The following is a 23,711-nucleotide window of genomic DNA, read 5'->3' as shown; positions in this document are numbered from 1 at the left end:
GATGTTTGGGTGAACTCAGGCTGGTCGAGCAGAGGTGTAGACATCAGCCCTCTTGGACTCATCTCCATCTCTCCATTAGAGAACAGATTAGCCATCACTATTCCGCCTGCTGGCCTCCTCTGCTGCCCCATCCCCTAGCCTGTCCCTGGAAGGAAAGTTAAGGTCCCCTGCATTCTGATGAATCCTCACTTCAGGCCCAAAGGGCTGCAACTCCAGGGAGACTGCTGGCCCTTCCTGAGTGCCGAGGCGGCTGCTGTTTACGGTTTGCTGGCTGATACCAGACAGGACTCCTCCAAGTTTCTGGCCCCCTCCCCTTCTTTCTCCCACCTCTATGGGTCTCCAGGGCATGGTCGTAGTCACAGTAGGCCAACATTCAATTTAGGGCACGTCATCCATCTACAAGAAAGGTTAAGTCACCAGGGCTGAAACGTCAGGAGATCAAAATTTGAGCATCAGCTCTGCCATGTCTCAGTAATGCGCTGTGCAAGAAGTGGCCTCCATGCTCTGGGCATCAGCTTAAGGGTGGGTGAGATAAGCATTTTCCAGCCTTGCCACTTCCTGTGGTTCTGGGTCTCTGCAGTAGCCTGTGCTTTAGGAAAAATGCCTTGATGTTACCATGGGTCTGGCTCAAGTATAACTAAAAAGTTAAATCTGATAAATAAAAATATAACATCATGCATTGAAAAGTCAAACAACCAGAATCTGGGAGTTAGCAGCTATTTAATAAGTTTCCATGTTCTGTGCATAGCAGCCCGAGGTGCCATCAGCTTATGAAGATGAAACTTCCCCTCCCCCGCCCTTGCGTTCAACAGCAAAAATGCAGAGCCATCTCTTCTCTTTTCAAAGGAAAGGAGTTATTCCTTGCAGAAAGTCAAGGATACACTCCAAGAGTAACTGAGGATTAAAGTTTCATTACAAAAAAAAAAATTTAAGGAAAAGTCAAGTGATCTAAATCTCTTGATTAAGAAAAAGCCAGAAGAGCAAGGGGCCCAGACAATAAAGCAGGCCCATGTGGGTGGTTCCAGAGCTTTCCTGGAATCTCCCCCCCGCCACTTTTTCTTTAAACTCCACAAAAGCTAAGAGCTCCATCAAGAGAAAATCAGACCTTCTGTCCATTTTCTACTCTTATTCAAACATTCAGTGCCCTTCCCTCAAATACAAAGGCTCTCCATCTGCTTAGACTTCGGGGTCTTCTCTGTCCCTTCTGGAGGCCACAAGCGCTCCTTCACCGAGTCGCAAATCCTCTCTGCTCTGGGCCATCCTCACAAACACCCACACCCAGGCCATTCCTCCCAGCCCCAATGTCACCAACTGCTCTCTGCCTCAGTCCTTGGGATCTTGGGAAACAGAAACTGAAGCCAAGCATGGTGAGAAAAACAGATTAACCACATGATCAAGGAAATCACGAAGTCTAACCCTCTTTGGAATGGACATGGACATGAGAAATGACCATTTCTGGGAATCACCCCTTGTCTGGATGCCCCGCTGTTATTCCCTCAGTGGGCAGTGGACAGCAGTGGTGAGAGGTCAGTTGCCAGGGAAGGGAGCGGGTCAAGGCAGCACTCAGAGGTTGAGCTGTTGCATTGAAAATGAAGGAAACTCTGGAGACACAAATGTGCATATACACACCCCCCCCCATCACCATCAGAAAGGAAAGGCAGAGCTTCCCCCATTTCTGCCACCCCCCACCTCCCCTACCCCATTCTGGGGCAGAAGGGGCCTGGTACAACTCCTTTCCCTTCACAGAGGCGATCTAGTGGCTCCCTGAGCCCAATTTTCTCCCCTGCTCAGACTTGGTGGAATCTAGACCAAGGAAGTGCCCAAGATGAAGCCCCTGAAAGACCCTTTAAGCCCAGGAGGAGAGACCAGGGGGCCACCACACTAAAAAACATCTGGGTCCTCCCGGGTTTCCCAGGGACCAGTGAGTCTTGTGGGGACACATTCTGAAAGGCACCAGGAGGGCAATGCCAGGGAGAACTACTCAAAGGTCTTTGTATTTTGAGATCAAATATGTATTCTTGGGGCAAGATATCTTCCACCCAATTGGGTCTTTTTTTAAATCTTTTTTTAAAAATCCCAAATAACATAAGGTGTCAGAAATAAGTGTTCTTCCTGTAAAACAAGGGAAAGAAAGTCATCCACCAAAACCCCTCTCTCCATCTCATCACATCCAGGGAGGACACCCTCGAATCTGAGGGGACTCTGAACCGACTTCCCTGGGGGCACTTCTTGGGGGTTGTCAGTGCAGGAATAGCGGGGGGAGAGAGTCCCAGGTGGCTCAGCAGTAAAGAATCACCTTGCCAATGCAGGAGACGTGGGTTCAATCCCCAGTTGGGAAGACCCCCTGGAGAAGGAAATGGCAACTCACTCCAGTGTTCTTGCCTGGAGAATCCCATGGACATAGGAGCCTGGCAGGCTACAGTCCATGAGGTCACAAAGAGTCAGACATGACTTGGTGACTAAACAGCAACACCAGAGGTCCCCACAGAGCCCACTGTCCCTGTCCAGGCCATCGGGGCAAATATCCTCTGACCAGAGGTCTGAGTTTTCATTCTGGATCCCCACGTAAGAGGCCTGTGTTAACTGCCCCATACTAAGGTCTGTCCAAGATTCTTAGAGAACAGAAGCTGTGAGGAGATGTTCCTACAAACACTTCCAGGAGGCTCATTAATGTCACCTTCCTTCTCTTTTCTCTGGAGTGTCAGTAAGGTAGGATCAGTTAGAACGGCATGGGCCATGATTTTATTCTTCAGGAAAAACTGAGGCAAGGGAGCAGAAAGTATATGAGCATTGACATTCCCTACTGGGGCTTCTCTTGTGGCTCAGATGGTAAAGAATCTGCCTTTAATGCCAGAGACTCCAGTTGGATCCCTGGGTTTGGAAGATCTCCTGGAGAAGGGAATGGCAACTAATTCTGGTATTCTTGCTTAGAGAATTCCATGGACAGACGGTGGGGTCGTGAAGAGTCCGGCACAGCAGAGTGACTAACATACATAGCCCTCAGTTTGGATACTGGACTAGCTGTATGAGAAGTTACTCAACTTCTCACGGCCTTAATTTCCATATCAGTATAATACTGTTGCTGTAAGCAATGAATGAAATACATATATGATGTTCCAGACATCTAACCAGTGCTAGTCAACACAGGCTCCCCTCTCCTCCTCTTTTTCACCTTTGCCCCCACCCCACCCACTGTGGGTGGCCAAGACTGGCTCTGATCTTTTAACAAAGTCAGAGGAGAAAGGCAAAGAGTTGAATCTGATCCTGTGAAAATCAGAGGGAAAGTCATGTCCACGGCCAGAATGATCTGAGCCACCCACACAAACCAGTGTACTCTTGATCTTTAATTCTTATGGGAATCCCCTGGGAGCTTGCTTAACTTCAGATTCCTGGACTCATCTCCATAACTTTTGATTCAGTGGTTCTGGATGGAGCCCAGCATCTGCATATTTAACAATCCCTTCATCCCCCGCTCCTCAGGGACCCTGATGTAGATGGTGGTCCATGGTCCACACTTGGAGAACCACTGAAACAATTGGGGAAACAAGGAAGGGTACAGACATTGACTTGGTTACAGGAGAAAATGTTTACCACGACATTTAATCATGCAACCAAAAGAGAAGAAGCCATACAGGAATCACCCCAATATAATAAAATTACAAACCACCAATAATAAAAAGCTGGGAGGATTAGCCTCAGTCTTTCCATCCTGACCGCTACATGGCTGAGGGATGCTCTGGAAACATACAATCTCTCAGATCAAGTGAGGGGACTCCCAGAGCCCCAGCCCCACTCCCACTGCTGCCCCCTCAATGCTGATGGGCCACAAACAGTCCGTTGTCCAAGGGCAAAGCACAAGGGTGCGTCCATGCCCTGCCACCTGCTACCTGGGCCCCTGCCCAGAGGGCCTGGCACATGGTCAGTTCTTAGTAAATGTCTACTAACCTGAAATTAGGGAAGAAAATGACTAAGCAGTTTATATCAAAGAGTCTTTACATCTTTTCTTGGACCACAGGGAGGGGGGAGAATCAATGGAGGCAGCAAGAATGCCAAACCCAGGGTTGAGACTCAAAGAGTAAACCATAACTCCAGTGAGGAGGAACCTGGAGAGTTAGTTCTGGCTCCCCAGTAAGGGATAATCACTAAACTGACATTTGGGCCTGAGACAGAAAAGCTTTCCCTGTTCCCCACTTTCTACCCTGGCCCCCTCAGACACCATCTGTCCAGAGTCCTAACCCCCACTATGCAAACCTCACAGATCTCACACTGGAACAGAATCCCCCTACAGAGGGGGAGCAAAGAGCACTGCTGCTGATGGCCGTGCCACCCAGGCCACGAGGGACGGTGGAATCAAGGTCGCCGCAGATCACGCCTCCCTGGGAACGGCTCACACCTGTAAGGAGATACCAACTCAGAATTCTCTCCATTTCAGACATGGCATGACCCAGAATTTTTCTAGAACCAGTGATTAACTCTTTACACACTGAGGGACTAGTGACATGAATCCTTTTAAACTACAGGAAAATCTAATCCCATTGCCATCTTCCTGAAGGAATATGGTTAGCAAGTTGGACACCGAACTCTGCTTGACTACACTGCAATGTTGAAATCTTTAGGCAAAAACTGATTGAGCACAGAATCATCTAGAAATTATGCTGCTGGAAAGGTGAGGGGAACGGATGACATCTAGGCTAGGGGCGGCATACACGTCAAATTGTTTAAGACAGATTTAAGAGATGTTTTCAGTAGCCCCAGCTGATCCGAATATATAGCTCATGGTTTGTTTGTTTGTTTTCTCATAAAACATTGTACCACCTGAGGCGTATTCTTCGTGGCTGAAAGACTTGGGTGGCTTTTAAAGAACCAATTAGCAGGTCCGAATTTGCCACAGGCGTAAGCTTAAGCTTCATGGATGCTCCAGACGGGTCCATATTTGGGTGGTGGTCAGCTATTTGGGGCTATCCATGTCTCTCAGCTCCTATCCCTCTCACTCAGTGTACTGTGGACAGAGGCTCAGTCCCCTATCACAAGCAACCTACGAAGCAATCCATGAAGACCATAGATACCCAAAGAAGCACGCCCACGGACACCCTCAAACTCACAGATGTTGATGGAGCCCACACCTTCGCACAGCCTGCAGGGGAGAGGAGAGGAGGCAGTTAGAACCTGGTTGCTCTGCGCTTGTGGCATGCCCGCTCTCCATCCTGAAGGCAGGGAGGAGATGCGGGGCGGGCCCTTCTGCAGAGGCAGCCATGCTAGCACTGTTCCCTGGGATCCTGAAAGGACAGGGGGAGGTTAATTTGCAGGATCCAAAAGGCCACTTTATTCCCTGTTTGCTTCTAGGCTATGGAAACTTGGGATACTGAAAAGGAGGGGTGGGGTGACCCTTCTTATCCCTCTGCTAAAATTCCGGCAAAGCCAAAAAATAGGTGATGGGAGCAGCTACTGCCTAACTGGACACCTCTGGGTGGGAAAAAGCTTGCCTAGCATCCGGATGGATCCATTTTTATCTCGCATTCTTAAAAGCTACCCCAGACACACACCTGACTTGATAAACTCAGAGAGAGGCTGGAGGGTATGTAGTTAAGAGCCTGGACCCTAGAGCCGGCAGAACCAGTTACTAGCTGGATGACCTTGGGCAAGTCACCTCACCTTTCCAAGCCTCAGTTTCCTCAGCTCTAATAAGACTGTTATAAGTTCTGTGTGTAAAGCATCTGCAGACAGAGCCTGGCAGGCAGTAAACCTGATGTAAGGGTTTTCGGTACCCTTTGCTGAACACTCGTTACGATGTGTCATTATACCAGGACCTTGCATGCTTCATAAACACCTGTACTTTCTGTTCTGTGTCTCCTTCACTTTTTTTAAACTCCCAACTTCAAAACTTTTTCTCCAGGAATATTCTACTCTGATTCATTCTGCCTGACTCAGAACCCTTCCCCACTCCTTGTCTTCTCAGGGGATATATGCTTCCAGCTCACCTTCCTGCTACGTGAACCTGGCTTTGCTACAGTCTCAGAATTGTGCCCTTCCAAGAAGATTCTAGCCAATGCCCATCAGCAGCTCTCTCCAAATTGAGTAATTAGGCCTGCTTTTATTTTCTTATTTTCTGTGTTTTCTGCAATGAATGAGCATATAATCTAATTACATATGTTATATGTAAGAGGAAAGTGAAAGTGCCAGTCGCTCAGTCATGTCTGACTCTTTGCAACCCCATGGACTGTAGCCCGCCAGGCCCCTGTGTCCTTGGAATTCTCCAGGCAAGAATACTGGAATGGGTTGCCATTCCCTTCTCCAGAGGATCTTTCCAACCCAGGGATCGAACCCAGGTCTCTCACATTGCAGGCGGATTCTTTACCATGTGCACTATCAAGGAAGCCCCATATGTAAGAGAAGAAAGTCTATCAAAAGGGCAATGGCCACCATATGCAAATACACTAAACAACCTTTTAAAAGCTCATGTGTAGGGAACAGTGCATCATTTATTATGACGGAGTTATCAACACGCTAATGATGGTTGATGATTACCATAATGAAAGGAAGTTTCACATTGCACACTGAGTGCTAGCAAGTGGCTTAGGGACTGCAAAGAAGGTGATAGCACAGTTGGCTTCATCCAAAGGCCTCAGAAATTGACAGGAAATTTACCAGCTTTGGTCAGGCATGGCCAGATGCCTTGGGTGCCACACTTGTCAGACTTCTAACACTAACAGTGTTCATATGGAGTCTATCCGTGGGTGCAGCCCTGTCGGGCCACCCCACCATAGAGTTATTCTAATTCTGATAATAACTTCTTCCTGCACAAACTTACTGCATTCCATTACCTGTTGAATCTTTGCGAGAGCCTGAAGCAGTGGATTTTATGATTATCTGTTTTACAGGTTAGGACATTATTTTGAAGCTAGTACGTGTAGTGCTGGGATCCAAACCCGGGTGATCTGGCTCACAGCCTGTTATCGTAATCTCTACACTCTATTCCCCAGTCTGGCCTGCTGCCCATGATGGGACCCAGCGCAGAGGCAATGGTGACGTGGCCATCTCAAGGCTAGGGACCCTTGTACCACCTGAGAAGTAAACCTGCATTGCTCCCTCCCACGCTGACATCCCCTGGCCCCAATTCTTGGCTCAAACTGTCAGCACTGCCTGAGGTGACCTATCCCTTTCCCACCCCGCCTCGGCTCCTCTGCCTCCTCCCCTGAGAAGCCTCTGACAGTCTTCCTGGGACGCTAAGCCCAATCACCTAGAGGATGGGTGGACGCATGCCTGCCCCTGTCTTCTCTGCTGGGCAAGGACGCAGTGCTGCTTCTATTCGCCGTTCTGAACACCAGACTCTCTGGGCTGAGAGAATTCCTTGCATTCTGTGCATCCCAAACTGAGTGGAATGGCCTTTAACAAAGCTTCTGAATGATTCCAGCTTTCACAACCCACTGAGATCTGACTTGGAGAAGGAAATGGCAACCCACTCCAGTATTCTTGCCTGGAGAATCCCAGGGACAGAGGAGCCCGGTGGACTGCCATCTATGGAGTCACACAGAGTCAGACACGACTGAAGCAACTTAGTAGAAGCAGCAGAAGAGATATGACTGCAAAAACATGTTTTCACCCAACAGATGAAAAGTTGCCTGGGAATGAGCTGTACTGGAGGGACAGCACAGGAAGGGAGAGAGATCACTGGAGGGCTAGCCAGGAGGCTGGTGTAGTTCTAGCTTAGCCATTAACTAGCTGCAATCTGATGCTAAAGCTGAAGCTCCAATACTTTGGCCACTTGATGCAAAAAGCCAAGTCATTAGAGAAAACCCTGATGCTGGGAAAGATTGAAGGCAGGAGGAGAAGGGGATTACAGAGGATGAGATGGTTGGATGACGTCACCGACTCAGTGGACATGAGTTTGAGCAAACTCCTGGAGATGGTAAAGGACAGGGAAGCCTGGCATACTGCAGTCCATGGGGTAGCAAAGAGTCAGACACGACTGAGCGACTCAACAACAACAAACTATGGTCTTGGACAAGCCTTTCTCCTCTCTGAGCTTCAGTTTCCCTATCTGGGAATAAGACAATGGCTAGTCTCTCTAGGTCTCTAGAGACTTGGCCAGTTTGAACGCTCTCTGCCTGGAGGTGAGTCAGTGAGACACTCTTCTAGCCCCATGTGGTGATATGAAGTGGCCCTGGGCCCGTCCTCACCGGCTCTCCTCTCCCTCCAGCAGTTTGCGATAAGTGGCGATTTCCAAGTCCAGGCCCAGCTTGGAGTTCATCACCTCCTGGTACTCCTTGAGCAGGCAGGCCATGTCCTGCTTGGCCTTCTGCAGGGCCTCCTCCAGCCCGGCCAGCTTGCACTTGGCATCGTTAAGGGCCGCCTCACCCTGCTGCTCCGCCTCGGCCAGGGCGGTCTCCAGCTTGCAGCGCAGTGGGGAGGAAAAGAGCTTAAGAAGAGTGCAGGCTGTGGGGACTCTGGGTCTTTGTGGGGACTAAGATCTCCCATGGCCTTGGTCATCCTGCTGCTGCTGCTGCTGCTGCTGCTGCTAAGTCGCTTCAGTCGTGTCCGACTCTGTGCGACCCCATAGACGGCAGCCCACCAGGCTCCCCCGTCCCTGGGATTCTCCAGGCAAGAACACTGGAGTGGGTTGCCATTTCCTTCTCCAATGCATGAAAGTGAAAAGTGAAAGTAAAGTCGCTCAGTCGTGTCTGACTCTCCTCGACCCCATGGACTGTTTACCTCAATTCAAAATGGTCAATTTTTAAATTAACTAGGCAGGGAAATCACAGCCAATTGGAGCTTTCTCCCTTCATTTTTTAAAACTATCTTGTAAGACTCAAGTCCATGGTGAGCTGTTAGGGGAAGGAAATGTTAGCAGAATCAGACTAATGCTAATATTAGATAATTATCTCACATTTTTGTACTGCTGTTAGTTTACAAGTCACTTCCACAGATGGTATCTAATTTGACCTTGAAGTTACTCCTGAGCTTATCAGAACAGGTGTGGTTATTTCCATTATTCAGATGAAGACATTGAACCTCAGTCGGAGAGGCTGTGACTTGCTCCAAGCTACCCAGTTAGTGAGAGCCAAGCCCAGATTTTCCGGAGAAGGCAATGGCAACCCACTCCGGTACTCTTGCCTGGAAAATCCCATGGACATTGGAGTCTGGTAGGCTGCAGTCCATGGGGTCACTAGGAGTCGGACACGACTGAGCGACTTCACTTTCACTTTTCACTTGCATGCATTGGAGAAGGAAATGGCAACCCACTCCAGTGTTCTTGCCTTGAGAATCCCAGGGATGGTGGAGCCTGGTGGGCTGCCATCTTTGGGGTCGCACAGAGTCAGACACGACTGAAGCGACTTAGCAGCAGCAGCAGCAGCAGCCCAGATTTTCAGAGGCTTCTGTATGGGAATCTCATTTTTGGTCCCCTGAGATCAGCATGCTGGAAGAAGCTCCCATTCCAATGCTTTTGTCCACTAACTATAGCGCCTTCCTTTTGTCCAACTTAAGAAAGTATAAGGAACTTCTACAACTCAATAGCAGAAAACAAAAGTAACCCAATTTTTTAAATGGGCTAAGGACATAAAGAGACATCTCTCCAGACAAGACTAATAAATAACTAATAGATACATGAAAAAGACATTCAACATCACCCATCATCAAGGAAATGCAATCCAATCCACAGTGAGAATCACCTGATACCTGTCAGTTTGGCTATTATAAAATCAAGACAAGTGTTAAGGATGTGGAGAAATTGAACCTCTGGTATACTTTTGGTGGGAATGCAAAATAATGTAGCTGCTCTGGAAAACAGTTTAAAGGTTCCTCAAAAACTTAAAAAAATGGGATTATCATATGATCCAGCAATTGCGCTTCTGGGTATTTTATCCCAAAGAATCTAAAGCAGGATTTCGAAGAGATATTAGCTCTCCCATGTTTGTATTATTCACAATAGCCAAGAATGAAAACAGTGTAATGTCCAACAGGTGAATGGATAAAGAAATCATGGTATATACATACAATGGAATATTATTGAGCCTTTTAAAAAAAGGAAATTCTCCAATGTGTGACAATGTGGATGTACCCTGAGGACATTATGCTAAGTGTAATGAGTGCTGAAGAATTGATGCTTTTGAACTGTGGTGTTGGAGAAGACTCTTGAGAGCTCCTTGGACTGCAAGAAGATCCATCCGGTCCATCCTAAAGGAGATCAGTCCTGGGTGTTCATTGGAAGGACTGATGTTGAAGCTGAAATTCCAATACTTTGGCCACCTGATGTGAAGAACTGACTCATTTGAAAAGACCCTGATGCTGGGAAAGATTGAGGGCAGAAGAAGAAGGGGGCGATAGAGGATGAGATGGCTGGATGGCATCACCGACTCAATGGACATGAGTTTGGGTGGACTCTGGGAGTTGGTGATGGACAGGGAGGCCTGGTGTGCTGCGGTTCATGGGGTCACAGAGTCGGACATGACTGAGCGACTGAACTGAACTGAATAAGCCAGACACAGAAAGACAAACACTGCACAATTCAGCTTATATGACGTATCTAAAATAGTCAAATCATAGAATTAGAGTGGAGTGGGGATTTCCCTGGTGGTTTAGCGGTCAAGAATCCGCCTTCTCATGCAAGGGGAGCGAGTTCAATCCCTGGTTGGGGAACTAAGATTCCATATGTCTTGAGCAACTAAGCCTGCAAAACACACTAGAGAGTCCATGCAGCGCAAGACCCTGAATGAGGCAACGAAGATTCCACGTGCGGCAACTAAGACCTGAAGCAGTCAAATAAATACATATTAAAAAATAAATGAAGAGTGGAGTAATGGTTTCCAGGGGCTAGGAGGAGGAGGACATAGGGAATCACAAATAAGTGGGCATAGAAGGCAATGGCACCCCACTCCAGTACTCTTGCCTGGAAATTCCCATGGACGGAGGAGCCTGGAAGACTGAAGTCCATGGGGTCGCTGAGGGTCCGCCACGACTGAGCGACTTCACTTTCAATTTTCACTTTCATGCATTGGAGAAGGAAATGGCAACCCACTCCAGTGTTCTTGCCTGGAGAATCCCAGGGACGGCGGAGCCTGGTGGGCTGCCGTCTATGGGGTCACACAGAGTCGGACACGACTGAAGTGACTTAGCAGTAGCAGGGCATAAAGCAGGACAAATAAGCTCTAGAGAGCCATTATAAAACACTGTACCTAGAATCAACAATAATGTATTGTACACCTTAAAATTGTGTCAAGAGGATATATCTCATGTTAAGTGTTCTTGTTAGTCACTCGGCCATGTCCAATTCTTGTGACCCCATGGACTGTAGCCCACCAGGCTCCTCTGTCCATGGAACTCTCCAAGCAGGAATACTGGAGCGCGTGGCCATTCCCTTCTCCAGGGGATTTTCCCCACCCAGGAATCAAGATAGGGTCTCCTGCATATCAGGTGGATTCTTTACCATCTGAGCTTTCCAGAAACCTATAAATTTTTATTCTAACCACATTAAAATAAATATTTTTTAAAAGCATATCAGAATGCAAGTGAGGAAAACTTCTAACTTTCTCTAACTTCACTTCTGGAAAGTAAATCATTCTCATATTCCATTATTTGGCTACTGATAGTAACAAATTACTTCTGATACCTCTTACACAGTGGCTGAGAACAGCTAAACTGAGGGGAGAGGACAGAATTTAAACCAGGAATATGTGGGAACTCAGTATTATGATACAGGTGGTATCACAAACCAGTGAGTAAGAAATGGATTACAGAACACATTTTCTTACTATATGTAGAAAAATTTAATTAAAAACCTACTCCTTGTATATACCAAAAATAAAGGTCAGATGGATTAAAGACCTAAATCTGAGAAGTAAAAGTATAAAATCAGTAGAAGACAAAATTGTAACAGGAGGCCTCTATGACCTCAAACCTTTTAAGTATTAACTGTTAAAGCAAAAAGTGATGGATTTGGCTACATCCAGTTTAAAGATTTCTATTCAGTGAAGGAAATCAGAGCAAAACAGACAAGTGACAGGTTGAGAGAAGATTAACTGGAAAATGTATAAATATAAAGGGTAACGTCTACATAGAATGGGCAAGGAACTACTGGAGATCACTGAGAAGAAAAAAGAAATCAATAAAAAAATGGGCAGATGATCTGAACAGGCAGCTCTCAGAAAGGAAAATGCAAATGAGTAGTAAGTGAATGAAGAGAGAGTCATTCTAGTTAATGACAGAAATGAAAATTAACCGTTAGATGCCATTTACACATTATTAGATCCACAAGAGTTCCAAAGTCTGGTAACAGCAAATGCTGAAACAGAAGTCCTCGCTTGCCCATACTGGGAGCACACTCTGGCCCAGAACTCCGAGGGCACTTATGGAAAGTAAATTAGTGAATATCTTACAACTCAACAATTCCATTTCTTGCTTTACACCTTCAAAACATCCCTCATGTGGTTACACATGGAAACCTTTAGAGATATGTATAAATGTTCATGATACAACTGATTGTAACAGCAAAGTCTTGGAGGCAAACTTAGCAAGCATCCATCAATAAGGGAATGGGTAGGAAACCATGGTTTATAAATAGGACAGAAATAATGAAACAGACAATTTATAGTGATGTGCATGGATTTCAAAAACTTCCAACTGGCAAGTGGCAGAATTTGAATGAGATTTATGGTATAATATCATTTTGTAAACTTAAAACGCTAAGAGGTTTAAATGAATCTAATATACATAGGAAATAAATAGATGAAAGAGAGACTATAAAGAACTATATTAACTGCATGAGAATGAGTGCTGGGATGAAGGGGAATGGAACTGAAGATAAAGGATGGACAGTTTTAAATGAGAGAAATGCGCAGAGGGTGGTAGTGCTCCGTTTGAACAGAGTGGTGTGTCACTAGTTCAGGCCTGTGCACCCCAAGTCCGGCAAGAGAAGTGGGGGGAGAGAGAAAAAGCAGGAGGCAAGCACAGCACTAGACTGTGTTGTCTAAGGTGTGTTTAGAGGAAAGGAACTGTGAAGGGATATAGAGGGCAATGAGAACAGAATTCAGAGAAGGGAGACCAAGCATCCTATCTTTGAAGTCTTGGGCACTCTTGGTCATTCAGATGCAGGTTGTTAAAACACAAGACTCTTCAAAAGGGAACACTCCTGCACTGTTGGTGGGAATGTAAGTTGGTGCAGCCATCATGGAAAACAGTATGGAAAGTGAAAGTTGCTCAGTTGTGTCCAGCTCTTTGCAACCCATGGACTAAACGGTCCATGGAATTCTCCTGGCCAAAATACTGGAGTGGGAAGCCATTCCCTTCTCCAGGGGATCTTCCCAACCCAGAGATCAAACCCAGGACTCCTGCATTGCAGGCAGATTCTTTACCATCAGGGAAGCCCAAAATAGTATGCAGACACCTTTAAAAGACAAAACATAGAGTTACCATGTGATCCAGCAATCCCGGTCCTGGGTATGTATCTGGAGAAAACCCTAATTTGAAAAGATACATGCACCCCAATGTTCATTGCAGCACTATTTACAATTGCCAAGACATGGAAGCAACCTCAATGTCTATCGACAGATGAGTGGATAAAGATGTGGCATACATACGGGGGGCGGGAGGGGCGGGATATTACTCAGCCATAAAAAAGGAGTAAAATAATACCTGTAGCAACATGAATGGACGTAGAGGCTATATACTGAGTGAAGTCAGTCAGACAAAAACAAATCCCATATGATATCACTTACATGTGGAATCAAAGATATGACACAAGTGAACTTATCTACAAAAGAGTCACAGACATAGAGAACAAACTCTGGTTACCAAAAAGGGAAGAGGATGGGGAAGGGGATAAGTTAGAAATTTGGGATTAGCAGATACAAACAACTGTGTATCAAATAGATAAACACCAAGGTCTTACTGTATAGTGCAGGAAGTTATACTCAATATCCTTTAATAAACCATAATGGAAATGAAATCTATATGCTTGTGCATGTGAGCTAAGTTGCTTCAGTTCAACTCTTTTGCGACCCTATGGACTATAGCCTGCCAGGCTCCTCTGTCCATGGGATTCTCCAGGCAAGGATACTGGAGTGGGTTTTCATGCCCTCCTCCAGAGGATCTTAGCAACCCAGGGATTGAGGCCATATCTCTTACATCTCCTGCTTTGGCAGGTGAGTTCTTTACCACTTGCGCCACCTGGAAAGCCTATATATAGGCTTTGCCCCTCCAAAATTAGCAGCAGCAGGAGGAAAGCAGAGAGCAGACCCCAGCAGCAGCCCACCGACCTGCTGCTTGGCGTTCTCCACCTCGGCTGTCAGCCTCTGGATCATGCGGTTCAGCTCATTGATCTCCTCCTTGGTTCTGCGGAGGTTCTCACCCTGCTGTGTTACTGTGACCTTCATCTCCTCGCACTGCAGGTTGGGAGACAGACAGGAGGAAAGCACCAATGACTGCAAGGTGGCTGCAGGTACTGAGATGTTGTCATGCAGAGTCAACCCACATTTCTTCTGGGATTGTGCCACCTCCTGCCCTGCTCTGCGTGGACCTCCACCATAGCCCCTCTTAGTGCATGGGTGCATTTTCCAGGGAAGCTCCAGCTCCAGTGGTCCTCTCTGCCCAGTGGGGAAGTCTGCCCTTCAGCTCACCTTGGTTTGATACCAGGACTCAACCTCGGCCCGGCTGCGGCTGGCGATGCCATCATACTGAGCCTTGATCTCAGCCACAACCGAGTCCATGTTGAGCTCCCGGCTGTTGTCCATCTTGACCACCATCGAGGTGTCAGAGATTTGCGACTGAAGGAGGTAAATTTCCTGTAGGAGACAACAACCATTGCCCTCATCTCCAAAGCCCTCACCGATTCTCCTCTCCACAGGTAATTCAAAACACAAACCCCAACTCTGAAATTTTATAAAATTAATTAGGAAACTTCTGACAAGTCAGGAAATTTTTTTTAAGTGCTGCTTTAAGAATAAAAGGCTAGAATTTGAATCATAATATCAAGGCAGTGAGTAAGGTGGAATTTCATTAATGCCTAGATCAACAGAGGTAGATTTCTGTGGATAAAGTCAAAGTGGGTCACTCCACTTGGGGCCCCAACTACCCAGATCAGCTGTGACTGTCTGTATAAACCTAATCCATCAAATAACAGATAGGTTTGGAGTCCTGAATTTTCTAATTGGGCTTTCACACTATTTGAATTAATAAGATATGATTATTATATTCATATACCTAAACTTACAGTGTCAGATCTCCATGTTATGCTGTGTAGATAGGCAATGAATCACAGTCTTTCAAATTATTTTTTGTTTCTTATCTTTTTTAATTGCAGTATAGTTCATCTACAATGTTATGATCACTTCATATGTATAGCAAACTGATTCTGTTATACATACATATATATCTTTTTTCAGATTTTTTTTTCTTATAGGTTATTACAAAATGTTGAGTTTAGTTTCCTGCGCTCTATGGTAGGTTATCTATTTTAGATATAGTAGTGTATATCTGTTCACTCCAAAAAGGTAGGGCATTACTCATTTCTATTTTGAAAGATCTGAGCAAGAGAAAAATCTCTTGTCATAAAAGGAAAGGATATTGAGGCCCTAGAAGTGTAAGGAATGCATAACTTTTCCTAGAACCAAGGAACCGTGACAGAAAACCTAGAAAACCCTCCTCTGGAGATGGGAAGAGGCTCACCTCATCGTACAGCGACTGCAGGAAGCTCATCTCCTCCTTCAGGGCCTCCACGTTGGCTTCCAGGTCAGCCTTGCGCAGATAGGCACAGTCAATGTCCTGGTGGAGACACACAGGAGGGTGGGACAGGAGAGTGGGCCAGGGGAGCCGTCAGCCTCTGTGGAGGCCCTGAGGCCATCTCCCAGCCCACCCCTTTGCCATCACACAAACATCAGTGGGACCCCCTGGGATAGAAGTGGGGAAGAGTCAGACTCCTAGAGACTTCTTTCCACTTCCTCCGGAACTAGGGATCCCGCAGAAGCAGGTAGCCTAAGATGACAACCCAACATGTCAGGCTGCAGCCGCCAAGCCAAACTGGTCCATAGAGCATGGCCGTGTGGTGAGCACAGAGCCAGGGGTGGTCCTTGGCGCCCAGGTCAGGCACCACTCAACACCCAAGCAGCTGGCTCTCCCATCTGAAACCAAGGCCACACCTGTCCTGGCAGATTTTCTACCAGCCCTCTCTCCATTCCGTGATTACTAACAAATGAGGTGTGTAAGGTAAGCACAGTATTTATGAAGAGCATTAGCATACACTTCAACTCACCAATTTGAAATCAAAGAGAAATCATTAATAGTTTTCTCCCCTGGTTTTTCCACCGTCTCCACTTGCACTGAATAAGGACCACAGCTCCCATAGTCACTACCAAGCTGAGAACTAATACTTCCCAATCTGGGAGGCAAAGGCCATAGGAGAGTGAAACTGATTTGAAAGCGACCATTTCAGCTTTCGGGAAGTTTACAAAAAGCCAAACAGCAGCATGATGAGGTCTCTTTTTAAGAAGCTTCCATCAGCACAGGCTAGGTTCCTGCACGGCACCAAGATGGTTTTGGCAGCCTGACCCACCGACAAGCCTCCGTTTGCCGAGGAACCTGGTCTGACCACAACTGGACTGACTCAAAATTAGCAAGATGCCCAGTGTCCGAGCATGCAGCATCCAATATTTAATTCCTCTCCACGTGCAACGAGTCACTCACCTTCTTCAGCACCACAAACTCATTCTCGGCCGTAGTCTTGAGAGCCACCTCTTCTTCATACCTGAGGAGAGACAGCACAGCTGGAGAGGCCCCACCCAAGGGGTAAGGGCCTCGGGCTAGCCAGCCGAGTCCTAGGTTATCAAAACTCCCTGGTCCTGCCCTGGACTTTCTGTGTGTCTTAGGAGAAGCGTCTGGGCCTCTCTATACTTCTGTTTCTCAGCCACAAAGAAACCACCAAAGGACACCGGATATGGAGTCTAGATACCTGATTTCTGGTCCAAGTTTGGGCTTTAGTCGCTGCAAAACCTCAGGCAAGTCACTGAATCTCTCTGGTCTTGGGATAAATTGCCCGATGTGTGATCAGGTACTCAGTAATTATTTGTTCATTTCAAATGAATGAAAGATGCTCCAGGGGGCCCTTCAACTCTAAAACTGTAAAAAATGTAGCGACCGGGAGGCCATTCTCTCCCTCCTCCCCCACCATCCAAGACCTTGAAATCAGAGAAGTCATCTATGGTGCCCAGATTGCTGGGAGCATTTCCACAGCCTTCCTCTGCCAGCCTGGTCTAGTCTCTCTCTCTTGCCTGTGAGGTTTTATCCCTGGAGCAGTCCTGCCCCAACCTGACAAGGAGCACCAGAGTTCCCAGAACATGGTTTTCACAACTTTTTAATGACAGGGTAATTGGGACTGCTATAAACTCTGAGCTCTATAATTACCAGCCCTCACACCCCCAGAGTGGGAGACAGACCCTGACACCTGCAAACACAATTGTGTCTGCATTTGCATCCCCCCAGGCAAAGTTTAAAAACCCATTGCTGGATCCATCTGGATGGTAGAGCCTGATCTTCCAAGACCAGAATTTCAATTACTTCCCAGTGAAATTACCAGCACCGGTTATGTCAAAATCACTCATCACTCTGTCCATATCTGCCATGTAAAGATGAGCAAGTGACCCAGTAAGTTTAAACAAGGTAATGGCCAGACTAAATAAATCGAATTAAAACAAAAGAAGCTCAACATTCAGAAAACGAAGATCATGGCATCCGGTCCCATCACTTCATGGGAAATAGATGGGGAAACAGTGGAAACAGTGTCAGACTTTATTTTTCTGGGCTCCAAAATCACTGCAGATGGTGACTGCAGCCATGAAATTAAAAGACACTCACTTCTTGGAAGGAAAGTTATGACCAACCTAGATAGCATATTCAAAAGCAGAGACATTACTTTGCCAGCAAAGGTTCGTCTAGTCAAGGCTATGGTTTTTCCTGTGGTCATGTATGGATGTGAGAGTTGGACTGTGAAGAAGGCTGAGCGCCAAAGAATTGATGCTTTTGAACTGTGGTGTTGGAGAAGACTCTTGAGAGTCCCTTGGACTGCAAGGAGCTCCAACCAGTCCATTCTGAAGGAGATCAGCCCTGGGATTTCTTTGGAAGGAATGATGCTAAAGCTGAAACTTCAGTACTTTGGCCACCTCATGCGAAGAGTTGACTCACTGGAAAAGACTCTGATGCTGGGAGGGATTGGGGGCAAGAGGAGAAGGGGATGACAGAGGATGAGATGGCTGGATGGCATCACTGACTCGATGGACGTGAGTCTGGGTGAACTCCGGGCGTTGGTGATGGACAGGGAGGCCTGGCGTGCTGCAATTCATGGGGTCGCAAAGAGTCGGACATGACTGATCTGATCTGATCTGATCTGGTCTGAAAACAAAAGATTTACATGGACCTTTGAATTGTGGAGCCTGGCAGAACAAGAGCTGATAACTTATCTGCAGAATAAATAGAAGAATGATCCAAGGTCATCAGACACTTGAATGGTATCTGCCAAATCATCTTCAAGGTAACTCCCCAGAGACCTCTCCTTTCCTCCCGTCCTAGCGCTGACTGCTCCCAAGTGTCTGTTCTCCATCCTCCTGCTTCCTTTGTTCCTCACTCTCCATCTCTCTTGGGCTTCCCTGGTGACTCAGATGGTAAGGAATCTGTCTGCAATGCAGAAAGCCGGGGTTCAATCCCTGGGTCAGGAAGATCCCCTGGAGAAAGGAATGGCTACCCAGTCCAGGATTCTTGCTTGAAGAATTCCATGGACAGAGAATCCTGGCAGGCTACAGCCCAGGGGTCACACAGAGTTGGACACGACTGAGTGACTAACACTTTCACTGTCACTTTCTCCATCTTTGGGTCAGTCTGTGCTCTGGATGTGTGCCCACCTCTCCCAGGCTGGGAGCTCTTCTTCCCTGCAAAGCTTTCCCCCTTTCCCCGAATGGGGCTGCAAGTGTTGAGAGCTGAGACAAGACAGAGCAGACTAATAAAGCAGAAGCACCTTGGTAAGTAGGCTGCGATGACCCTAATCTTCAGCCACCTCCATCTCCGGGAAGGTTGTATGAACTCAGTCAAGACCCACTGCACACCTATAACCACTCCCAGCCTGGCCACACTCACTTCTTCTTGTAGCCCTCCAGAACTTCCTCCACGTGGTTGAGCTCTGAGGCCAGCCTCCCGCTGTTGGCCTCCACACACTCGGCCTCCCGCCTCAGTGTCTCGATGTAGCCATTGAACAGGGGCTCCAGGTTGCTCTCACAGCACTGGCGATTCTGGTAGAACTGTAGCTTGGTCTCCAGCAGCTTGTTCTGCTGCTCCAGGAAGCGCACCTGCCATCCAGAGTGGTAGAAAGAGATTCAGGAGGAGCCCCAGGAGGTGACTGGTCCCCTAGAGCTCCCTCTGCCCTTGGGGATGGATCCCTGACCCGCAGCAGCCCATGACCTTCCCCCAGAGGCCAAATGATCTGGCCAAGTCAGAAAATGAAAGACACAATTGTTCCCCAAAAAAACTTCCCTTCACTCCATCTCTCCTTCCAGGAAGAATACACAATTTATTTGTGACTTATTTATTCTGCACAGAATGAAATAACTCCTCATCCTGCAAAAATATCCCAGACCTCATGTGACAAGACAAAAATGGCCCCTCAAAGATGTTTATGTCTCAATCCTCAGAACCTGTAAATAGGTCACATTACATGCAAGAGGACCTTGCAGGTGGAATTAAGGTTATGAAACTGAAGATCAAGAGATGAGCCTGAATTATTCAGGTGGCTCCAAGATAGTCACACAGGCCTTTTAAACTGGAAGGGAAGGCAGAAGCGTAAAAGATACCCTCAAAAGAAGGAAGCAGAGGAGAGATTTGAACCATGAGAAGCTCTGGACCACTATCATCTTTGAAGATAGAGATCAGGCCTTGAGTCAAGGAATATGGCGGCCCCTAGACACTGAGACCAACCTCTGGCAGTCAGCCAGCAAGGAACAGGGACTCCAGTCCTCCAGTAACAGACCTCAATTCTGTACAACATCTGCATGGCCCTGAAAGTAAGTTTTCCCAGGACCTCCAGAGGAAGTACAACCCTATTGACCCCTTGATTTTGGCCTCATTAGGTAATAGGTTTGTGTTCTTCTAAGTTGCTAAGTTTGTGGACATTTTTATGGCAGTGATTCAAAAATGCACCTACCATGACTCTCCTTCGCTCTGACCCCAAGGCAAGGGGTCCAGAGGGACTGGATCAGGAATTTGAAGATTTTTCATTGCTTAACTCTGCCATTCACCATGTCATTGTGCCTCATTTTTTCTGAGCCTCAATTCATTTTTTAAATTTTTATTTATTTATTTATGGCTGCCTTCAGTCTTCGCTGCCGCTCGAGGACTTTCTCTAGTTGTGGTGAGCAGAGGCTCCTTTCTAGTTGCAGTGTGTGGTTTCTCCTTGCGGTGGCTTCTCTTGTTGCAAAGCATGGGCTCCACAGTCTGAGCTCAGTAGTTGTGGCACACGGGCTTAGCTGTGCTGAGACATGCGAAATTTTCCTGGACCAGGGATCGAACCTCTGTCCCCAGGACTCGCAGGCAGGTTCTTAACCACTGGATCACCAGGGAAGTCCTCTGAGCCTCATTTTAAATTGAGGCAGTGAGAACACATCAGCAATGGCACACTGGCAGCCCCCAGGTGCGATCTGGCCCAGAGGCATGTTTTATTTGGTCTTCACACTGTTTTATAAAAATTCGATTCATCACCAGCATCTAATAAGAGAGTGATTTGGGGCAAGAATCTAGCTTTACCTCACCTTAACAACCCTGAAACTTGGACAATGCTGGGTATGAGCTGGATTTCAACCTTGCCCAACCCCTGGTGGGTGGCCTTGGGCAAAGAGTGACCTGCATGATCCAACGTCACCTTCATTTTGCCGATGTGAGGGAAGAATGGTTTGGACAGCCAACAGCATGTTAAGAACGGGTGTCCAGGACTTTTGCTTACAGACCTGCCTATTCCTGATGAGAGCATTTGTCTAAGAACAAAGTTTCCACCCCTCCCACCCCCATCCCCTTGGAATGCACCTTACTACAAAGTCCAAGGTGCAGATGTGCACAGGAATCACCCTGGAAAGGGGGGCTTTCCTCCAATGGACATGGGTGGCTATCCTTCCCAGAGCCATCAGACTCACAGAGGGAGCTTCACTGAGAAACCAGAGCTACATATCCAACCAGAAGTCCGGCTTGGAGACTGCAACATCGGAAGAGCACCGTGCTACATCCCCCAACCTGGCCCCCATGGATCTCCTGTTTCTCACCTCACTGTCTTTAATCTGTGCATATTTTGAGTAGGGGAGTGCATCAGGGCCTGAAGTCCTAGAAATTCCCAGGCTTCCCACAAGGTGCCCACCAGACAGGAGCAGGACAGGAGCTTCTGGCCTCTCTCTGTGTCGTGGTTCCCCTGTCCACGAGGGAGATGGCAGCATCTCCTCTAGGAGAGGGTGAGACACCAGCCTTAGTAGAGAGGCCCACCCCGCCCAACCCCCTTGATGGCTGAGATCCAGAAGATGGGGCCCCAGACACACAATCAGCTCCTGCTGGGCAAGGTGAGCAGCAGCGATAAACCTTTCTTTTCTCTCTGGTGGTTTCACATCCATGATTACGTTGGAGTCTCATGGCAACATTTGAAAACTGAGACCCTGATTCAGTCATGTTCTCAGGGCCATGTGCTAATTCGGAACAGGGCAGTCCCCAGGTATTTGAACCCAGTCTGTCACCAGGTTCCAAGTACCTTTCCCTTCCTAAGCCGCAGCCCAGGGGACAACCCAGACACCCACCTTGTCGATGAAGGCAGCAAACTTGTTGTTGAGACGCTTGATCTGCTCCTTCTCCTCATGCTTCACGCACTGCGCCTTGGGGTCGATCTCCAGGTTGAGGGGCGTGAGGAGGCTCTCGTTAACCGACACAGTGGTGATACAGGGTGGGGTAGGCCCGTAGAGGCCCCCTGCCCGGTAACCGAAGCTGCCCCCTCCTCGGAGGGGCCACGCATAACTCACTGCGATCCGTGGGGACCCCACTGCACACAGGCTCCTGCTGCCGAAGCCCCCGAGACGCCGGTAGCCGGGGCCGCCGGGGCTGCCCCCGTGGAAGGCCAGGCCATTGGCAAAGCCATGCACCCCAGGCTTGGGCACAACGGCTGAGCAGGAGCTGAAGTCCCTGACCCTGTAGCTGGAGCTGTTGTGGTAGGAATGGCTCGCCATGCCTCTGCTCGCCAGGCCAGAGCCAGGATGGGGAAGTGGGGAGAATCCAAGGATGCTAGGACCCGCTACCCCTCCTGCCTTTTATCAGGCAGACAGCAGGCCTCCAGACAACATAAAAGTCAGGAGAAAGTCATTAACATCATTTACAAGCGTGGGAATCTCCCGCTAGGCAGGCTGAGAAGAAAGCTGAAACTTGCCTCCCTTAATAGATGTATCAAGGAGACCCTGCATCACAATAAACCTGCCCCTGCCTTTTCAGCCCCACAGGCCTAGACACATCCATGAAGCCCCTAATTCCCCTGCAGCCCTGGGGTCAGACCTGATATCATGATCCCACATGGGCGAGTGGAGGCCTGTACCAGTGCATTCTTGAGACTCGAAGGGTCCCATGTCCCACTAAGGTCCCTGGGCCTGTCCTTCCCAGCAGAGCACGTGATGCCTGGAGCATCCTTCCAGGTGAGCGCGGGTGAGGGGTGGTCTTTGAGCCTTTGCCTGGCATGGATGAAAGTGAAAATCTCTCAGTCATGTCCGAATCTTTGTGACCCCATGGACTATAGAGTCCATGGAATCCTCCAGGCCAGAATACTGGAGTGGGTAGCCATTCCCTTCTCCAGATCTTCCCAACCTAGAGAGATCGAACCAGGTCTCCTGCATTGCAGGCGTATTCTTTACCAGCTGAGCCACCAGGGAAGCCCGGCATGGATGAAGGTGCTGGCCTCTCTTCTTAGGTGCTGCTGGCTGGCCAGCCACTAATCCCTTCCATTGGCACAAGGAAGACAACTGCGGGGTCATGCAGGTCATTCAGTGCACAGCCACATCCCCTCTTATAGTAGAGTTACTGAAGCTAGTAGTGGCCTCTCGATTCAGAAATCATGCCTTATCCACTTTTATAGCCCTCATGGCAACCAGCACATACTAGCTCCTCAGGAAGCATTGTTTGAATAGCCCGGACACAGAGGGAAGGGCCAATGTGTGGAGAGCTCCTCCATCTAGTCCACAGACACTGGCTGACCCTCCGCTGTGTGCCAAGCCTGGGAGCCAGCCTGGAGGAGGTGCCTTCCTTCTTGGGGGTGAGTGCTGATGTCCCACCAGAGCAGGACCCCGGTCTAGATGCTGTGGGAAATAAGGAGAGTAGACAGAGTTTGCCATGAGGAACCTCATTCTCACGGGAAGACCAGACAGAGGCAGGAAAGACGGATGGCAAGAGAGGGAAAGATGACCGATCAGGCAAAGGGGGTGCTCCTGGCATTCTGAGGAGGGCCATTTACTTATGGTAGGCTGGGGTGGGGTGGGGGGACCACAAAGGAGGTGGGAGCCAAGGCAGGTCCTGGAAGACAGTAAGATTTGGCAGAGAGAACAGAGGCAGGGGTGCCAGGCAGAGGCACTGGGCAAGCCAGACACCCAGAGAAATTGCTCAGTACTTGAGGCCCCTCGACAAACCAAGGCCTTCAGTCCTGGCCTCCCGCCCCCACCTCATAAGATGACACCTCC

At 48.0% G+C, this 23,711-nt stretch overlaps 1 protein-coding gene across 1 annotated transcript; it reads right to left on the bottom strand.

The window, feature by feature from the left end:
• Nucleotides 1-4,211: 4,211 nt before the first annotated feature.
• On the bottom strand, nt 4,212-22,220 carry LOC113893780 (keratin, type II cuticular Hb5-like). The gene is made up of 9 exons (XM_027543636.1): nt 21,798-22,220; nt 19,111-19,319; nt 16,672-16,732; nt 15,658-15,753; nt 14,610-14,774; nt 14,250-14,375; nt 8,178-8,416; nt 5,103-5,134; nt 4,212-4,393 (listed from the first exon to the last, which is right to left on the bottom strand). Exons 1-9 carry the CDS (start codon nt 22,218-22,220, stop codon nt 4,242-4,244), a joined length of 1,503 nt encoding a protein of 500 aa, XP_027399437.1. The 3' UTR covers nt 4,212-4,241.
• Nucleotides 22,221-23,711: the final 1,491 nt, after the last annotated feature.

The sequence above is a fragment of the Bos indicus x Bos taurus genome, chromosome 5, assembly GCF_003369695.1.
Source record: "Bos indicus x Bos taurus breed Angus x Brahman F1 hybrid chromosome 5, Bos_hybrid_MaternalHap_v2.0, whole genome shotgun sequence".
In the NCBI taxonomy this organism is placed as follows: Eukaryota; Metazoa; Chordata; class Mammalia; order Artiodactyla; family Bovidae; genus Bos; species Bos indicus x Bos taurus.
The sequence above is the reverse complement of the archived record's forward strand: the minus strand, read 5'-3'. Positions and strand labels throughout refer to the sequence as shown.

Excerpts from the sequence above, each read along its gene's own strand:
- LOC113893780 (XM_027543636.1), bottom strand. The coding sequence starts at position 22,220 with ATGGCGAGCCATTCCTACCACAACAGCTCCAGCTACAGGGTCAGGGAC. Across the intron at positions 14,376-14,609 it reads AGTCCTGGTATCAAACCAAG|TGCGAGGAGATGAAGGTCAC; the intron begins GTGAGCTGAAGG and ends CCCAACCTGCAG. Across the intron at positions 4,394-5,102 it reads TGTGGGCTCCATCAACATCT|GTGTGAGCCGTTCCCAGGGA; the intron begins GTGAGTTTGAGG and ends ATCTCCTTACAG.